General features: G+C 38.6%; 2 protein-coding genes across 2 annotated transcripts; both read right to left on the reverse strand.

The window, feature by feature from the left end:
• Positions 1-6: 6 nt before the first annotated feature.
• LOC141292076 (proteinase-activated receptor 1-like) lies at positions 7-3,475 on the reverse strand. Its single transcript, XM_073824040.1, has 3 exons — positions 3,412-3,475; positions 2,261-2,359; positions 7-1,626 (listed from the first exon to the last, which is right to left on the reverse strand). The coding sequence occupies exons 1-3, from the start codon at positions 3,473-3,475 to the stop codon at positions 602-604; spliced, it is 1,188 nt and encodes a 395-aa protein (XP_073680141.1). The 3' UTR covers positions 7-601.
• A 5,813-nt stretch (positions 3,476-9,288) lies between these two features.
• Positions 9,289-20,363, reverse strand: LOC141292977 (proteinase-activated receptor 1-like). The gene is made up of 3 exons (XM_073825026.1): positions 20,235-20,363; positions 19,823-19,927; positions 9,289-10,800 (listed from the first exon to the last, which is right to left on the reverse strand). The coding sequence occupies exons 1-3, from the start codon at positions 20,281-20,283 to the stop codon at positions 9,590-9,592; spliced, it is 1,365 nt and encodes a 454-aa protein (XP_073681127.1). The 5' UTR covers positions 20,284-20,363; the 3' UTR covers positions 9,289-9,589.
• Positions 20,364-20,618: the final 255 nt, after the last annotated feature.

Below are 20,618 nucleotides of genomic sequence, written 5' to 3' on the forward strand. Positions count from 1 at the left end.
TGCATTTGAGTCCGTCAGTTGTGGATCATTCAGCTAACAACACAGTATTAAGAGTCAAGTGTATGTAAACTTTTGACATTTTTAAAAATTCAGCTCTCTTGTGGATTATATGTAGATGTCTTTTATGTGAAATATCTTATTTAGGTCAATACTAAATAAAAAGTATTTTGCAAGATTGCTCTTATTTTGGTAAAATAGTTTACATTTTACAGATTCTGTAAGGTCTCTATAGTTCTATACAGACAGAGTGCGAGTATAGTGCTTCTTCACTCTCTAAATGTTCAGCCACTTCTGTACATAGATGGCAGGATGTGAGATATCCACGTTATGCCATCAGTGGACCCTTCAGCCTCTACTTGGAGTCCATTTGGTGCCATTATTAAACCCACAAAGCCCATGGGAGAAGACGCTCTAGTCATAAAGCTCAGAAAGAGACAATGATTTGGGTGTTTCCAAAGTAAAATGTCATGACATAATTTTCTGATCACGTCTTCAGTTAAAAGAAATGAATATTATCAATAAATCACAGGTTTCAGATAATAATATTAACATTTTTGTAATTACATCATTGGTAATTGCTTGTATTTGTTATTCAGAGGAACTACTTCCTGAAACATGCAAGCACATGTAAGGTTTTGGCTGAATGTTTTAAAGCTATTTTTGTCTTTCTATACCTTATTACGGACAATAATTGCTTCCTGTAGTGAGACGATCCGAAGTAGTACAGCAGAGGGTCCAGAAAAACACTTGAGCTTCCTAAACACACAGCCAACAGGTAAGCAGCATAAGAATTTTCCGCCCCGCTCTGACTTCCAGTAGCTAAATGAACACAGTGGTACAAGAGAATGCCATTGGTTGGTGCAAAGCAAGTAACAAACTCTGTCAGCACAGCGATAGCCATAGGCACAGCTCTCCTTCGGCCGTCTAAAGATGAGGATGATGAGTGATCAGACTTAACACTTAGCACATATATGATGGTGGAGTAGCTCACTAAGATGACAACCAATGGCAAGAAGAAGTAGAGGCAGGAGAGGATGGAGAACAGATAAACATACATCTGTTTATGACACAGCACGTCATGGCAGGTGAAGCCCACATCCTTAATGTTGAGCGTTTGTTTCACCAAGAGAAGTGGCACTGTACCAGTGAGTGCCACCAGCCAGACCAGCACACATACATATCTGGCTTTCCTTGCAGTCCTCCAGGTCAGAGAAGCCACAGGAAACGCCACGGCCAGCAGTCTGTCCACACTCATGCACATCATCAGCAGTATGGAGCAGTACATGTAGCAGTAGTAAGTTGCACTGAGCACACGACATGTCGCCTCACCGAACACCCAATCTGAAGCGTTCATCTGGTAGTGGATCTTCAGAGGCAGCAGCAGGGTGAAGAGCAGGTCCACACACGCCAGGTGAGACATGTAGATTACACCTGATTTCTTCTCTCGAATCCTACAGGTGAACGTCACCAAGGCCAAAGTATTTAAGGGCAAACTAATGAGGATGATGATGATGCAGAACAAGGGCATGATGCTTGTGACCACTGGGCCTTTGAGGAAGAGAACAGCGTCATCTGAGATAACGCATGTAGTTTCAGTGCAATTTTCATCTGGCTTTGGAACAAAAACTGTAACAATAACAGAAAACCATCAGTGAAAGTTCTTGTGAGGCACATTATATAAAAAGCTCTGATGAATAAACACTTCCGCGTAGTTGATTTATGTACAGTTGAGGTCAAAAGTTTACATCCCCCTTTCAGAATTTGCAAAATGTTAATTATTTTACCAAAATAAGAGGGATCATATTAAATGCATGTTATTGTTTATTTAGAAGTGACCTGAATTAGATATTTCAACAATGACTGTATAGTTTTGAGATCCATATTTTTACACTGGGGACAACTGAGAGACTATTACAACTATTACAGAAGGTTCAAATGCTCCATGATGCTCCAGAAGGGAAAACAAAGCATTAAGAGCTGGAGGTGAAAACTTTTGAACGAATGTGTACATTTTTCTTATTTTGCCTAAATGTCATATTTTTTCATTTAGCACTGCCCTTCAAAGGCTAGACAAGATAGTTAGAAGACAAATTAAGTTAAATTTACTCTGATCTTCAAAACTTTTTCACCCCCAACTCTTAATGGAATAGAAATTCTGTTTGCATTTACTCACCCTAATTTTTTTTTACTTTGTGTTTTACACATTAACCAGTCTTTTGAGTTTGGAACAACATGACAGCAAAATCGGAGTACACCTCACCTCTAGGTTTACCTGGACCACGTTTAGCAGACCTTTGTGTTGAAGACTTGTTAGCAGCAATTAGCTCATCAGTCTGTTCAAAGCTGATTCCATCGTTCTCTACAACAGACCAAAACACCATCAGTGAAAACACACAAGTTACTAAAGGGAATTGGGTCCCATTTACAATGTCAAGCTAAATCATTTCCTGTGAGCGCTAATAGCAGCCCACATCATAGCAGTTGGATCTCTGGTAATTTCATGCAGATTGTTTAATGATTCTGAAAAACAGAAAACAAACTACTACGACATGCAGGCTCATAGAAAGCATTGCTAAGAGTCCAGTTCTCACAGGAAATGACCATATGATGTAACCTAAATGCAATGAAAGCTCTTTCTGTAAAATATAATTTCAGAAAGTGGCATAACAGCAACACTTTACATTAAATATGTCAATGTCAGTGGATTGTAAATAATTTACATGAACTTCAAGCATGCATAAAAATTTTAAATAGCATGCATCACTTGTCAATAGTGGGACAATCAAACAGATTTTAATGAATAAAATGTAATAAATTAATACATTTGAAGATGTATTTGAAAATGATGGTAATTAAACAGTTTTGGCTGCCATTGCATGCATATAAAACTATGACGTTTCTCCAAATACACTTTATTTTTCACAGAAGAAAGAAAGCTATACATGTCTGGAACGACTTAAAGGTGAGTAAATTATGAATTAAATTAATTTTTAGGTAAACTCTACTTTAAGTGCAGTTTAACCTTATGGTTCCAAGCCATACAACACCGCAGTAAATGCCATAGTAAATTAAACAAAAAATATACATACCATAGTACAGGGGTGCCTGACCCTGTTTCTGGAGATCTACCTACCTACAGACTTCAGTTTCAGCCCTGCTACAACACAGCTGTCTGTAATTTTCAATTGCTACCTAAGAGATTAATTAGCTGGTTCAAGTGTTTTGATCAGGATTGGAGCTGAACTTTTTAGGATGGTAGAACTTCAGGAACAGGGTTGGGTAACCCTGCCATAGTATATCAAAAAGTAAAAAATCTTACAGTCAAGATTACATCTGCATAGTTAAACACTATCAAAAGACCGCAATTAAGAGTCAAACATCTCTCATGCACAGCTGCACTGATGTACTTACCGTTAAAGGTGGCAGTGCATGCATGTAGAAGTATAATGGAAAACAAGATGGTTTTGACCCCCATGAGTACCGATCAGAGGTCACTTCCTTACTGATAAATCTCTGTACAGACAGTGCTTCTTCACTTTCTGAATGCTCAGTCTCTTCTGTGAGGAAAGGTGTGGACTTATATATTGTGACATCACTGGATCCTCCACCCTCCACAGAGCTCCAATTTATTACTATTTTTTGCCACAATCTACAGAGAGAATGAGAAAATGAGCTGTATTTGACAGCCATCACAGCACTGAATGAGAGCTAGATGAATGATGGTTTATTTAGGTGTTTTATCCAAATCTCCAACATGATTTCATAATATAAAGCCTCAAAGACCTGCCTTCATACAGCATTTAGTTTTAAGTATTTTCATTTAAACGATAATTATTGCCAAAATGCAACCTGGGCTGTTTTTTTTTTTTTTTTTACTAAACGAGACAAACTTAAATCTAAAAGCATAATTACGACAAACAAAATTTTGAGATTGACCGTGATTTCGTTTTGTGGTCAATGGCCGGTGAATGGGAGTACTAGGGGCATGACTTTGAGCGCATCAAAATCGATATTTTTACAACACTAAGAAGGCTCGACACACCATGAAACTTTGCTCGAAGTATCGCCTGGGTCTCTACACATGAACTCGAGCATTGAGATCATTGTTTGTGTACACAGAGTTTACTAAAAAGAAAGTTTTTGAACAACTCACTTTCACTGTTTGATTTTCCGCTCGCGGCCATCTTGCCAGTCAAGAGGTGTTGATCTCCGAATGCGAGGATGGATAACTTGGCTAATGGATAATTTGGCTGCCAGGACGACTTTGTAATTTTTGTCGTTAATATGATCATCAGGTTATTGAAATTAATTTTTAATTCAATTTTGTTGCTCATTAGTCTATTATCATTCCTTAATGTTGCTCCAGCACACAGCTGTTAAAAGGCTGACGCATCTTGATAAACTCCTCTATACAAGATGGCGCTGCACATGTGGCAGCTTGTCGCAGCAGCTCTGAAAGTTTTTACTTTTATGAACTTGTTCCTGAAGCATATAGACAGAAGTTTCGTAGTTACACTAAGTCAGCGAAGCAACCATTTGTGGGGTTTGCACGTGATAAAAAAGCTTTGCTGGAAAAGTGGTGTGCTGCGTCTAAAACCACTACCTTTGATCAGTTACAGGAGCTGATTTTGTTAGAGGACTTTAAGAACTGTTTATCGGAAAGTTTAGTGGTTTACCTTAATGAACAAAAGGTTAATTCACTTTCAGCTGCTGCAGTGTTAGCAGATGAATATATGCTTACTCATAAGACTGCATTTTCTTCTGCTGGTCCAAATTATGGTGCATCAGTGTTTTTGAGTATTGAAAAACCTTACTCGCTTTCCCGTTCAATGAAACCAATGCAACGCTTTGTAGAGCAGCGTAAGGAGCAGAATAAAAGTTCTGACAACAGGGTTTGCTTTTACTGCTTAGATCCTAGTCATCTAATTGTTGACTGTAAAGCGTGGAAGAAAAAAAACACTGTATTAAAACCGAAGAGTGTGGGCAATGTTGTTTGTGAACCAGTGGATTGTGTTGAGAACCAATGTTGTTCAGATGTTTCTGATTTTACTCCTTTTGTTTTTAAAGGTGGTGTATCAGTTTCTCCTGATTCTACAGTGAAATCTATTTCCATTTTGAGAGACACAGGTTCGGCACAATCGTTTATCCTTGGGAATGTGTTATCTTTTTCAAAGGAAACTTATACCGGAACCGATGTTTTGGTTCGTGGGATTGAATTGAGCTGTGTAAGAGTTCCTCTTCATACGGTGTTTCTGACGTCTGATTTAGTTACAGGTCCTGTGAAAGTGGGAGTACGTTCAAGACTGCCTGTAGAGGGTGTGAGTTTAATTTTGGGAAATGACCTGGCTGGTGGCAAGGTATTTCCTCACCCAGTTGTAGCAGAGAGTCCTGTTTGTGATCAGAAGCTTGACAGTCAATTCCCGTTGACATTTTCAGCATGTGCAGTTACTCGTGCTCAAGCACGCAAAAATGAGGATGTCATTGATTTATCTGATACCTTTCTTGTTTCTACAGATTCTCCCATTGAGTTGACATTGTCTGTACAGCCTGAAACGGTTAGTGATAATGCTGATCAAGAACGGTCACTGACAATGGGGAGAGACCAACTTGGTAGAGCCCAAAGGTCGGATTCTTCCTTGACGCGCTGTCTTGAGGCTGCGGAAGGTAACGTGGAAGGAGATAATGCTGATGGTGTACAATACTTTTGGGATAGAGACGTACTGATGCGTAAGTGGCTGTCTCAGAAGGCTAAAGAAGCTGGTTTAAGTCCAGAGGTTCAGATTGTGTTACCTTTTGGTTATCGAGCAGCAGTTCTTAAACTTGCTCATGATCATCCATTATCTGGTCATTTAGGTAGTACGAAAACATTCATGCGAGTTGCCAAGTATTTTTATTGGCCTGGTTTAAGATCTGCTGTATCAAAGCATTGTCGTTCGTGTCACACTTGTCAACTTGCTGGTAAACCTAATCAAATCATTCGGCCGGCTCCTTTGCAGCCTATTCCAGTGATGGGAGAGCCATTTGAGCGACTCATTTTAGACTGTGTTGGCCCATTGCCAAAGTCAAAAGCAGGTTACCAGTATATTTTGACGTTGATGTGTGCAGCAACCCGTTTCCCTGAGGCAATACCGTTACGTAATCTTAAAGCAAAAACCATCGTGAAGGAGTTGATAAAATTTTGTTCAATGTTCGGTCTACCCCGTGTGATTCAGACGGATCAAGGAACAAATTTTAAGTCTAAGTTATTTGAGCAAGTGTTGAATGGAATTTCTGTGAGTCATGCTGTGTCAAGTGCATACCATCCACAATCACAGGGGGCGCTAGAGAGATTCCACCAGACGCTCAAATCAATGATGCGTGCTCACTGTGTGGAATCTGGTAAAGACTGGGCTGATGATCTTCCTTTGATTTTGTTTGCAATAAGAGAAACCGTTCAGGAATCATTAGGTTACAGTCCCGCAGAGCTGGTCTTTGGACATGTGGTTCGTGGCCCTTTAAAGTTATTAAGCGAACAATTGGTTGCTGATAACATGTCGCTTGTACCGGTGTCCGATTATGTTTCTTCCATTCGTGAACGTCTTCGCAAGGTATGTGAGAGAGCAAAAAAAAATTTAGCTGGTTCCCAGGCTGAGATGAAGGAGTATTATGACCGTAAAAGTGTTGCTCGTTCATTTCAGCCGGGTGATTCAGTTTTGGTGTTACTGGCTCTGGCAGGCTCTGCATTGCAACAAAAATTTTCAGGTCCTTACAAGGTGACAAAGAAGTTGTCTGATACAAATTATTTGATTTGTACGCCTGATCGCCGGAGGAAATCGCGAATGGTTCATGTTAACATGTTAAAGCCTTATGTGATGAAGGATTCGGTACCAACTGAGCTTACCGTCAAGCCAAGTGCTGTTGTTGCATCATTGTCTATAACAGATGATGATGATTTTGAACAGGAGTTTCATGTACCTACTGGGCGGTTATTGAACTCCCTGATATTGAATGATTTAGACCTTCACTTAAATCATTTAACTCCGACTCAGAAGAGAGATATCGTTGAGTTGATTGAAAATTCTCCTTCGATCTTTGGTGATATTCCATCGCAGACTACGGTACTGCAACATGATATTGATGTAGGTCATGCAAACCCTATTAAGCAGCACCCCACCGGCTTAATCCCAGGAAACGTGAGTTGATGAAAGCAGAGGTTGATTATTTGTGTCAAAATAATTTAGCAAGTCCCAGTCAGAGTGCGTGGAGTTCACCGTGTTTATTAGTTCCCAAAGCTGACTCATCGGTTCGCTTTTGCACTGACTATCGTAAAGTCAATGCAGTTACTAAACCTGATTCCTTTCCACTCCCTCGTATGGAAGACTGCATTGACCGAGTTGGACCTGCAAAATTTGTCACGAAATTAGATTTTCTAAAGGGGTACTGGCAAGTACCCCTTACACCTCGGGCCTCAGAGATTTCCGCTTTTGTAACCCCTGATGATTTTATGCAGTACTCTGTTATGAGCTTTGGAATGCGTAATGCGCCGTCAACATTCCAGAGATTGATGCGTATTGTATTAAGCGGAGTTGAGAAATGTGAGGCCTATTTGGACGACATTGTAATATATTCTTCTAGCTGGGAAGAACATGTGTGTTCTTTACGTGAGGTGTTTGCACGTCTTGTTAATGCTTCTCTGACTTTAAATTTGGCTAAATGCGAGTTCGCCAAGGCCACAGTGGTGTACTTGGGGAAGAAGCTTTCTCATTCAAGAAAGTGAGTTGGGAATTGAACACCCAGTTTGTTATTTTTCAAAGAAGTTTACATCGTGTCAGCGCAGATATAGTACGATTGAAAAAGAGGCCCTTGCGTTACTTTTAGCGTTGCAACATTTTGAGGTGTACTTAGGTGGAAGTTCCTTTCCAATTGTCGTGTATACTGATCACAACCCCCTTGTTTTCTTGGCCCGGATGCGTAACTCGAATACTCGTTTAATGCGTTGGTCGCTAATAATTCAAGAGTTTATTTTGGATATCCAGCATAAGAAAGGCTCGCAGAATGTTGTTGCAGATGCCCTGTCCAGGGTCTATGGTGCTGAAGCTTAAGTTGTGGTTAGACGGTTGTAGATACAAACTTCTTGTTTGTATCTTTTTGGTGTGGAGGTGTTACGAGTGGCCATAGGTTGTTGCTTGGATACGGTGTAACTTGGGTGTAGTGCTTTTTCTTTCTCTAATTGTTTACAGGTGGAGTGGATCACGAGGACGGATTCATTGGTGACTGGTGTGATGGCCGCAGTATTTAAACCGCTGAGATGAAGGATTCTGCGGCTCCCCCGCTCTCCTGGTTCCCCCTTTTCGTCTTTAATGTATTCTTTCGATTCTGTTGAGTGTTTGTAAAAGGATCGCTATGCAAGACATTTGTTGTTATTTAGTGAATTAAGTATAACTGAGTTGTATTCGATAGCTGTTGCGTTTGTCACCTTACTTCCTGATCCTTGTTAAGTGGACTACGGCTGGGAGGTGGGTGCCTGTTTGTTTTGTTCGTTTTCTCATGTTTTTGTTAGTAGGGAGGGAAGATTTTTTTGTATTCTTTTATTTATAATCTACTTTCTAGGTTAGTTTGCGATTTAGTAGTTAGTTCTGTTTATTGTATTTTCTTTTGGCGTTTCCCCTCCCGACGTTTATGCTGTTTTTGTCCATTTCTAATTTAATAAATGTATTTTCTTGCATTCTAATTGTGTTTTGTGGTTGTGAAGTTTTGGGGAGTGAGAGCGGGGACCCCAGGGATCTTTTAAAGAGGATCCCTGTTTACTTGTTACGGTTAATTTATTTATCTTTGAATAGGTATTTAATTTCATTCGTAACAATATGATGTTTGGGAAAAGTGTTTATGTGAAGTTTTAGGTCTGAGAGTATCAAGTAGCATTAGATTATGATTTTTCTTATTTTGCTGTTCTTAATTGAAACTATGGGGACAGTGATGAGTATGGATGAGTATGCTGTTCTCTAAGCGAACTACTCCTTTAACAAGCCACCAATAGAAGGCAACCAATTACTAGTAGAAACCCAAAGAGACCATTACATTTTCTATTAAAACTAGTACAATTCATATTATAACCAATAAAACCATTACAAATTTTGTGATGGTGTCTATTGTTTTTTTCAGAAGAGGTATAAGACCAAGGAAAATGTGGTTGATTTGACATCCTCAGGAAGTGGCACCAGTAAAGATATGATGGTCTAAAAATTGAGATCGTAAACATATAGAAGTACTTGGGTATACTGAAATAACAAGCTGGACTGGTCATATTCATATGTTAAGACGACAGAGTATATGCCTTTTTTATTTTATGAATGCATATAACAATTTGATTGTATACATGCTATGTTATATATGCACTTATGCAAAGCCCAACATTAGAAATAAACATCCTTTCAGTCATTTAAAACTGGCAATTGAATACAGTTGAGTGAGTACATTAAACAGCAATTATCTGTGACTATGTATATATAATTGAATTTTTAGTACAAAAAAATCACCATCAATTCACACCTGAATGCGAGCCTGAGTGTACTTACAGCTCGGATTAATAGATTTTGTTTGACTGTTTGTGTTAGATGGCATGGTTGTGCTTTTTTGTCTTCATACACCAGATCAAAGAGTGAATCTGCTTTCTGCATTGAGACGAGCCATAGTAGTAGAGCAGAGGGTCCAGAAAGACACTTGTGCTCCCCAAACACACAGCTATCAGGTAGTATTTCCCCTCCTCGCTGCTGCCTCCGGTGGCTAAACGAACACAGTGGTACAACAAAATGCCATTTGTTGGTGCAAAGCACACCACAAACGCCATCAGCACAGCTATAGCCATAATCACAGCTCTCCTTCGCTTGTCTGAGTATGTTGTTTCCAAGTTATCATTCTTGGTATTGAGCACATATATGATAGTAGAGTAACTCACTAAGGTGACGACCAGAGGCAAGAAGAAGTAGAGGCAGGAGAGGATGGAGAACATGTATGCATATAAATGTTTGTGATGCAGAATGTCGTGGCAGGTGACGCCAACATCCTTTATCTTGAATGTTTGTGTTATAGAAAGTAGCGGCACAGTACCAGCGAATGCCAACAGCCAGACCAGCACACAAATGCATGTGGCTTTCTTTGCACTCCTCCAGTTCAGAGAGGCGATGGGAAACACCACGGCCAGCAGTCTGTCCACACTCATGCTCATCATCAGCAGTATGGAGCAGTACATGTAGCAGTAGTAAGCTGCACTGAGCACACGACACGCCGCCTCACCGAACACCCAATCTGAAGAGTTCATCTGGTAGTGGATCTTCAGAGGCAGCAGCAGGGTGAAGAGCAGGTCCACACACGCCAGGTGAGACATGTAGATCACAGTTGGATGTTTCTCTTGAACCCTACAGGTGAACGTCACCAAGGCCACAGCATTTAGGGGTAAGCTAATAAGGATGATGATGATGTAGAATGAGGGCATGAGGCGTGTCACCACTGGGCCTTTAAGGAAGAGAACAGCATCATCTGTGATGTGATATACGTCCTCTGTAGTCTCATTACATTTCACTTTTTCAAGATTGGTGCTGTCACATGGCATAATTTCTTCAGTGATATTATATCTGTCCTCTGTAGTCTCATTGTATTTCACTCTATCAAGATTGGTGCTGTCATGTGGCATAATTTCTTCAGTGATATTATATATGTCCTCTATAGTCCCGTTGCATTTCACTCTATCCAGATTGGTGCTGTCATATGGGGTAATTGCTTTAGGGACTTCAAATATAGTTTTAAAATGGGGAATTTGTTGATCTGTAAACAAACATTCAAAAATAAATAAATAATAACAACAGCAACTTTGAAACTTCTCAACACCACCAGAAAAATATAGTTGAACAGAGGGCTTTTTACATTTTATGGCTTTTTACAAAAAACGTAAACTTTTGCAAGTTTTTATGGTAACGCTTTAGATTACAACCCGAAAAGAACTACGTAAGTAAACTGAAATTACGGTGTATGTTACTGTAATTATAGTGTACCTAGAACGTACATGTAGGTATAAGGGAACAATATGTTAAATTTGGGTAATAAGGGGGTAACAAACCAGATATGCAACCTGCAAAGATCTATATAAGTATACTGAATTTACGATGTACATTTCTGTAATTATAGTGGTGTGCTTTGCCCCAAACCTAAACCTACCCATTTTTAGCGAATATAAAAGGATATAAAATGTAACTGACCACAATATGCAGGGAAATGAATTTTAGTAACAATATAGCATATTAATATTTTTAAAGGGGTCATCGGATGCAAAACTAACTTTTACATGTTGTTTGAACATTAATGTATGTAGGCAGTTTGTGTACACAACCACCCTACCATTATAAAAATCAACCCAGTGGTTTTCTTTTTAATCTTTAAAAGTAATATCCCCTTTTTAAAATCAGATCATTCTCAGCTTGTTGTCGTTGTGACGAAACACAGTTGATTGACTTAGACCCGCCCTCACCGTGCCGAGCTGAAACAGTCTGAATACATTGCCATTGTGTGACTCAGGTGCAGACAAAGACTCTAATTGAGCGATTGAGGTGTTCTGTTGTCGGATGTAATATTGAACACAGTGGTCGTCATTTACTGAAGATGCAGAGGAAAACGTTACTTTCACTTTCAAAAGGAAAGTGCGATCCGGTCTGTATATGACTTTGTGTTCATGCGAATCATTCCTGATGCAGCTTCACCCACAGCAGAAGTGAATATAAAGATTTTTTTGCATCTTTGTGAATAGCCTTTCTTAATAATGTGCTTGTTGGCAAGTTTCGCCGCTAAATGCGGCTAAAATTAACATTATAGGCGTCTCTCAATGTCAAGGAAGGATCCTCGGAAGCCAGAATTTCGAGGATGCTACGTCATCGACATCCGTCCTGCCAAGGACGTATCCTTGACATTGAGAAACACCTTATATGTCTCGTTATCCCAGAGAGGGGCGGGGCGAGCAGAGCTCAATGGTAATTAAAGGGGCCATGTCTTAAAATGAGCTTTTGCAGAGTTTTTGCATAGCTTATTTTGACAAGGTAAAAGGCTGTTTTTATACACTACTATTGGGAATTTTTAACCAAAGTATATTATGGACTTTTCATTAAGACCCTAAAGAATCATATGAACTTGTGGAAAATGGGCATCCGATGACTGCTTTAATATACAGTAATAAAGAAAAACATGGCAGACAGAAAAGTGCAATCACAATGATTTACTTATTGCAAAACTGTCAACAGAAATAGATTGATCTTTCATTGTCTAGTGTCTACATGTGTCTCATCACAAAAACACAAGATTCAGTTACCTCTGATTCATGTGCTCAGTTCTACATTTACAAGGTAGTTGCTGATGTGTTAAATGCCTTTTTATCTAACACAAATGCTCCTGAATTTATCAACAGTACTAATAGACAAAAATACACTAGATTACTCATGCTTAGTTTCTATGTACATGTTATGTCTTACCTAGATAAACTGTACCGTACAGTTGAGATGTCAGACCATGGTAAAAATAATTTTGAATTCAGAGAACTATTTCAAGCGTTATTTTGCAATAATAAACATTCCTTTAACTTTATTAGTCCCTCGGATACATCTCCTAACCTTCAGGGTCCACAAAGTTAAAAACACCATGTTTTTTATTGACGTATCAACCGTACGTTCACGCATTATTTGGATAATTATTATAAACAAACATTTCTGCATTTCTCATATATTATATTTTGCTATATTTCTGTTCTTTACCCTCTACCCTATATTCACAACTTTATGGTTTCATCCCTACTTGCTTGATTGCTTGTTTGATCCTATTATCTGATGACTGACCACCACCAATCTCCCTTCTGTGTGACTGACTGTAGTTTGTAAACAGCAGTCATGGAAACAGCAGACACAGAGATGGGGTAGTATAGCTGTAAATAGATTGCACTCTCATCTCTTCCTTTTGATAGATTTTTTTCCCTATCAAAGTTTTTTCCCTCAACCGTACGGTAGAGATATCAGTTAAAGGGTTAAGTTCAACTCTGCTTTAACGCTGTATTGTGGGACCAAATTCCCTCTAAACTGTGGTAATCCCTGAAGGTTCTGGAAATAACTTCCCAAAGCCCTTTAAAGACCTTCACATTATGACCATCATGAGAAACGTTCTGGGAATGTCATTGACACCAAAGGGGACTTTCGTTCTGAGAATGCTCTGGGAACATAACATTTTTAGCAGAGAAATCTATATACCTGGCATGAGTGCATTAACACATTTCTTTGAGAGTGTATACATAATAAAACATGTTTTTACAGTGAAATCTCAAATAAACTATAATATTACTGTCAAACACCTTTACACCTTATGCAAATCAGCAGCTTACGATACAGAACAAATGTGATTTTAAGACAGGGAACTGTGTTTTGCTTTGTAATACTTATATTTGTAAACACTATAGTCACGGTTCCCAATCACGTTCGATGATGATGTATTGATCTTCTGTGGACTCCTGGGATTGAAAAGTATCCATCGATGAACACTTAAGATTCTGGGCTGAAGTAGTAGGACATCCAGGGAATTCTTGCCTACTCTTTTAGGAATACTAATGATTTGAATATACATCTTTCTTCACATTCTCTTTTTACCTACTACAGTCAAGCCCAAAATGATTCATACCCCTGGCAAATTCTGACTTTATGAATGATTTTTTTTGACCGGAAATGACACAGGCTTCTCCCAAAAGATAATAAGACAATGCACAAGAGGCATAATTGTGGAAAAACATATTACTCATCTTTTATTTCGTTTGAACAAAAAGAGGCATGTCCGAAATTATTCATACCCTTCTCATTAATCAATAGAAAAGCCTTTTTTTTTTTGAATGAGCTCCAACTCATTTTAGGGTAGAGGGTCTCCTTGCCATCACCCTGATCTTTAGCTCCCTCCACAGATTCTCAATTGCATTTAAGTCAGGACTCTGCAAAACGTTAATGTTTTGTCTTCTAACCATTTCTTCACCACTTTTGTTTTGTGTTTTGGGCCGTTGTCATACTGAAATGTCCACTGGTGCACAAGGCCAAGTTTCTCTGCAGACTGCCTGATGTTGTTGTTAAGAATTTTGATGTATTGCTCCTTTTTTATGGTGCCGCTTACTGTGATTAGGTTCCCTGGTCCACCGACTAAAAAATAACCCCCAAAACATTAGGTTACCACCACCATGTTTGACAGTGGGGATGGTGTTCTTAGGGTTGAAGGCTTCTCCTTTTTTACGCCAAATGAAGGCTACATCATTGCGGCCAAACAAGTAAATTTTTGTTTCATCTGTCCATAAAACAGAAGACCAGAAGTCATCTTCTTTGTTCTGATGAGCATTTGCAAAGAGAAAGCAGGCTTTTGTGTGCCTTATCTGGAGAAGTGGTGTCCTCCTTGGTCTGCGTCCGTGGAACCCAGCGGTGTGCAGTGTCTGTTGGACTGTCTGCCTTGAGATGTTGCCACCAGCAGAGCCCAGATTCATCAGGATGGCCTTGGTGGTGATCCTTGTCTCTTCTGGCTTCCGACCAAGTCCTCTGAGATTTTTCACAGTGCGGAACGTCATGTATTTTTTAATAATACTTAATAGTCACTAGAACTTCAAAACATTTAGATATGGTCTTATAGTCCTTTCCTGACTTGTGAGCAGCCACAATGTGCAGCCACAGGTCCTCAGTGAGCTCCTTTGTCTTAGCCATGACTGTCCACAAACCAACAGCAGAGAGCTTTTGTTTTTCACCTGTTGAGTTGATTAAAACAGCTGTTCCCAATGAATCAAGGTAATTAGGATACTTTAGAACAGCTTGGACTATTTGGAATGGTATATAACTTTTTCCCATATAATGGAATGGTATAAAAGATTTTCCCATAGACTGTGACAGTTAGCAAAAGGTATATGTATATAATATATTTTTTACCACAATGATGCCTCTTCAGAATTTGCCAGGGGTATAAATAATTTCAGCCTTGACTGTATATAGTAGGCAAGTGGACATAATCGGATGCATTTTAAGTAGACGCACGAAGACGCAGTAGACGCACAAATTTGTTAAACACCCAGGTAATTATCCTGCGTTAACGCCATATGGTATCTACCGTCATGACAACCTGTGACATTCTACTCTGAGCTGTTCCTTAGACTTGGAATTACTCAGACTCGGAACGCTTTTTCTATGCCAACAATATTAATGCCTAAACTGAGCCTACATTGGTCAGGTGGTACAGCGGTCATGTGGTACATGTTGTAGCTCTCAGAAGGCTCCCAGTTCACAAGTTGTAATTACAAGTTGCGAAGGCGGAAATCGCATTATGCACACTCACGTATTGTGTTGCTGATAAATATGATATAATTTTGGTTCTGTTACTTTTATATGAAAATAAAATATATATTCTCAACTCAGAAAATCAGAAATCAGATTTGATTATTTCCTCTTTTTTTCCCTAATGTTTGTTATTATTTAAAGGGTTCATCGGATGCCCTTTTTCCACAAGTTCATATGATTCTTTTAAAGGAAGGAAAAGGAAACGAGGTGACGTGAGGCCAAGTATGGTGACCCATACTAAGCATTTGTGCTCTGCATTTAACCCATCCCAGTGAAAACACACTATAGTGTACACACACACCATGAACACACACCTGCAGTGGGCAGGCATATTGCTATTGCTGTGGCACCCGGGGAGCAGTTGGGGGATCGGTGCCTTGCTCAGGGGACTCACCTGAGTCTTGGTATTGAGGGTGGAGAGTGCTGGTTATTCACTGCCCCCACCTACAATCCCTGCCGGACCTGAGACTCGAGCCTGCAACCTTCTTGTTACAAGTCCGACTCTCTAACCATTAGGCCACGGCTGCCCCCCCTTTAGGGTCTTAATGAAAAGTCTATAATATACTTTGGTTAAAAAAAATCTCAATGGTAGTGTAAAAAACACCCTTTTACCTTGTCAAAATCAGCTCTGCAAAAACTCATTTTATTGCATGGACCCTTGCAAATAAGTTCTGCTCACCACACCCCTCTCTGCTGTGGATTATGAGACGTAATGTTTACTTTAGCCGCATTTAGCAGCGAAACTTGGCAACAAGCACATTATTAAAATGCACAAAAAACCTTTATACTCACTTCTGCTGTGGGTGAAGCTGCATCTGGAACGATTTGCATGAACATAGAGGCATATGTCGATCGGGATCGGCGCTTTCCTTTTAAAAATGAAAGTTACGTTTTCTTCTGCGTCTTCAGTGGCTCAGACATCATGAGTAAATGACTACTGCTATTTTCTTTATTACATCCAACAACAGAACACCACAATTGCTCAATCAGAGACATTCTTGTCTTCATCTGAGTCGACACGATGGCGATCGAAGTCAGACTGTTTCAGCTCGGTGAGGGAGGGAGGTAAAGCGCTCATGTCAATGAACTATCGTAAGAGCGGCCTCTGTCTGTGTGCCATCACAACGACAAGAAGCTGAGAATAACCTGATTTTAAAAAGGGGAAATTGCTTTTAAAGATTAATAAAACACCACTTGGTGAATTTTTATCATTGTAGGGTGGTTGTGTGCACAAACTGCCAACACACAATAATGTACAAACAACATGTAAAAGTTAGTTTTGCATCCAATAACCCCTTTAAAAAAATGTTGTTTTCAATTTAGGCGTGCTGACAATAACGTATATGCTGTCTTCAGCACTGTCTATGATTTGTTTTCAGTAAATTTGCTTTGCTTGAGAAAGCATTAAAATGGTGTTTATTCATTTGATTTAGGCCGCTTGGGTGAGGGCTTCGCAGACAGCTTACTTCTCACGTGAAATCACACACATGCCAGCAAAACACAGAGTAAGCGCATCAATCCTGACAAATCATAGCAATAGAGTGGAGGCAAAAAAAGCTGCGGAGAATCCACTTACCCGGAAGCTTCCGTAACTGATGTAGATTTACAGAAAATTACCATTGTTCGTCAAATAAATAATTTGACGTACTATTCCCAACTCTTTATTAAGCTTTAAGTTAAATAAATAATTTGACGTACTATTCCCAACTCTTTATTAAGCTTTAAGTTACATCTCAAATGACAAGAGATCACTTTATAATCATATTTCTATTAATTAACCCGTGAACTCATTCTCTCAGATGGCTTGGGAATGCAGAGTATTCACAGCTTATATGGACGGAACACCATTGCTATATAGTAGAGAAGTAGGCGGTTTCGGACACATCCAGCATCTTTATAAGTGGGAAACTGAATCCTTGACTCACAGGACTTAAAGTTTAAAAATGCACGTTCTTTCATAAATGAAACACCACTGTGTGAATTTAGATGCACAGTGGCTCAGTTGTAACTTTCAGACCATATTTGATGACGAAATTGAGCACAATCAATTTGAGCACTGTAGAGCCCTCATGAGACTTTAGTGATGTAAGACCTGGCTCTATGGTGTCTCTGTAGTCCGTAGAAAAGCAGACCGGTCCTTAGAAGGCTCTCTCGCCAAACCAAAAAACTCTGAACAAAAAGCGCTGGCTCTAAGCTACAGCCAAAAATTCCACATATCTATGGGGAAACATTCTGTGCTTCAGAGAGGATTTCAGTAAGTCCAAGAGAGAAGCAGGGTAAAGTTGTGGCTGTTAGTAGTTGAAGCACTAATGCCTTATAAAGATTGCCTACTTTGCAGCTGGTCATGCCTTCATGAATAAAAAGGAGATCTTTCCATCAGGCTGAATGATCTTTACTTTGAGATACGGTTTTCTGTTTACATATTTTTGTTGTTGTTGCTTTCAATAGAAACAGAAAAGTATTCACTTCTTTTGACCAGGACCATATATTCATGTTAAAAGTTAATAGCTAAAGGTCACGTTTTAGCCGTTTATGCTCAAAGCAGTTACAGTTAATGTAATTCTATGTTCTCATCATGATTAGTAGCTGTCTTTAACCCTTTCATTTTGAACATGCAGTATCCAAAAAAACTATTTTGTAATGAATGAATGAAAACATGTTGTAATATGATTTTGATTGCCATGATAATGAAATGTCTGATTTAAAAATGTTTTTCAAAGGATGAATTTTGAGATTTTTAAGTTTTCAATTGTTATATAATTTCTTGTGATTTCTAAAGCGCCGCGCGATAAGGAAAATAGCAACAAAGAAAGTCTTTTTGTGAAAAAGGTCAGAACTCCTGTTATGGTGTAGGGGTGAGCGGGGCACAACCTAACGCGGGGTTAATTGTAACACACGTGGTTCAAATATTTCCACACATGCTAGCATAACCAAATTTACACTATTTATTAGTTGCCCTAGCAGCACTATGCAGAGAAAAAAGAGCGCCAAAATTCAAAAGTGTTTTGAAGATATCGCTGAATATTTATTTTACCATAGTAAAAGTAAATTTCTGGCTGAAGTAAACTTTTAATTTCAGTTTTTAGTATTCATTTAAAATTTGACAAAACTGCTATTATTTTAATCTTCAATTTGTTATTTATCAGTTTATTAATGCTTGGCAAACCAGCAGAAGACACTAACCTGTTTTAAACTCCAGTCGCGCAGATGGGGAACGTTGTAACACTGTGTTAGAATATGCCCCGCTGTTATTAAACTTCGCTATTCTATGACAGTAGCGATGCAGTTTACACTATTTACTTCTAAGGATTTTGCTAAGAAACCACAAGAAACAGGTGAATAAAGGCTGACAATCGATGTTTCATGTTCAGAAGTTATTATTTCAAGAAATGTAAAGAATTTTGGCTCGTTTATTTGTCTCGTGTTCAATGAGAGTTGTGTGTGGTGGGAGGGGAGTGTTTTTCTGAATGTCTAAATGTTTCATTTATTTGTCCACATTGTTTTGAACTACTGTACAGCTGTGTGTTGCGATGTGTTCATTGTCAAACTCCAAAATTAGATTATTTTTATTTAAAAAAAAAAACGTCATTAACTTCATTTGAAAAAGTTAACACATGTATTTTATTGACAAAATATTTTAGTTTGTTGTGTATATTTTTTTCATTCGATCAGATAGCATTTTAAGCTGTTATATGTTCGTGTTACAACGTGCCCCTCAGATGTTACAATGTACCCCACCTATGGGGCATGTTGTCACGTTTCACTTCCTTTCTTTTGAGGTAAATAACGAAAAACGTATACACTGTAAAAATGAAACAAAGCGATATATTTGTACTAGACAAGTGTGAAAATACTGTGGATAAAAATTGTACTCTGAACCCCAAGTGGATTTACATAAACCGCGAAATTCAAAAAGTGTTAGGTTGTGCCCCGCTCTCCCCTATATGTTTTAGGTGCACTCTTGTCATAAATGAATCTATTACTTTTCCTACATAATTTGTAACACAAAACAGTGGTAAAATATCTGTTTGGGAGTCTTAGACCTTCCCAACGCTATAGTTTGTCATAATTAGATTAGGATTTATTTGTAATATGGTAAACTGTATACGGGATGGTGACAGTTTCGCTGTCTTTAAGTGATTCCTATTTTTGATATTTTAATCACATTTTGTTGTTGTGATGTCTTTATGTTTTTTAAATTCTTTTTCACTGTTGTATTCCCTAAGCCAGTGTTTAATAAAAACATTGTTTACAGTAAAAATACCTATAGCATCCTTTATAGATTTATAGATAGATATAGACTTTATAGACTTCATTGCTGTGGTTTGTTGCAAACACTGGTCTTACTGTACAATCAGCATATGAGCTCTTCCGTTTGGAATATTTGATTAGGAAACTGTAGTAACGATATTATGTCAAATGATACAAATGATTACAAATAGCTTCTGGAGGTCTGGAAAATTTACCTCGTATGTAATCGAGTAGGGGTTGGATATCATCACTATAAATGGAATCATTCTCTCTTGCCTCATAGATCTGGGTCTTAACAGCGAAATTGCGTTCAGAGCCATCTGTAACCAAACAAAGAAAATATTACCAGACAAATAAAGGTGACTGTAACATAATAGGCCTTGAAGAACATGTTTGTCTTAACTCCAGTCAAAACTCAGAGCCATCTGCAGAAAATTGTACTGTTAGCAACCTGTAATTGTATTTGACCAAATGCATTTTTTTACATTACATACATTTAAAAACTTTAATGTTTCACAATTTTAATGATGCTGTATTGAGTTAATTAATTAAAAATTATATCATGTGAATTAAAGCAGATGAGCATGCCATGAAAGTCAAAGAAATTTTAATTGCTGATGTACTTACCCCATGTGTGCACAAATATAATAGAAAGCAGGAGAGTTTGGACCTCCATGAGCACTGATCAAGTCTAACTCTAGATTAGAAACTCTAGATTAACAAACACCCGTCCTGTGTCTTTCACCAAGTATCCAGTCTCTTCTGTGTGACAAGGATGTGATACAGGCAATTTTCAACAATTCAGTGAGAGGAGGTCCTTCAGGAAAAAGTTGGGCACCACCCTCAGGAGGTCTATACAGTTTGCCATTTCTGTTTAAACTAATATTTCATGGAACATAAAAATAAGACACTTCGACAATTCAGAAATTTTCTGATGAACCAGCCTAGGCTGGTTGGCTAGTTTTAGCTGGTCATAGCTGGTCAGGCTTTTGAAACCACCAACTAAAATCC

The sequence above is a fragment of the Garra rufa genome, chromosome 19 (assembly GCF_049309525.1).
Source record: "Garra rufa chromosome 19, GarRuf1.0, whole genome shotgun sequence".
Taxonomy (NCBI): Eukaryota; Metazoa; Chordata; class Actinopteri; order Cypriniformes; family Cyprinidae; genus Garra; species Garra rufa.

Coding starts and splice junctions, on each gene's coding strand:
- LOC141292076 (XM_073824040.1), bottom strand. CDS start 3,475: ATGGGGGTCAAAACCATCTTGTTTTCCATTATACTTCTACATGCATGC. Junction 2,360..3,411: donor ATGCACTGCCACCTTTAACG/GTAAGTACATCA, acceptor GGTCTGTTGTAG/AGAACGATGGAATCAGCTTT. Junction 1,627..2,260: donor TGGTCCAGGTAAACCTAGAG/GTGAGGTGTACT, acceptor TTATTGTTACAG/TTTTTGTTCCAAAGCCAGAT.
- LOC141292977 (XM_073825026.1), bottom strand. CDS start 20,283: ATGGAGGTCCAAACTCTCCTGCTTTCTATTATATTTGTGCACACATGG. Junction 19,928..20,234: donor TATATTTGTGCACACATGGG/GTAAGTACATCA, acceptor GTTTGGTTACAG/ATGGCTCTGAACGCAATTTC. Junction 10,801..19,822: donor CCTACTCGATTACATACGAG/GTAAATTTTCCA, acceptor GTTTGTTTACAG/ATCAACAAATTCCCCATTTT.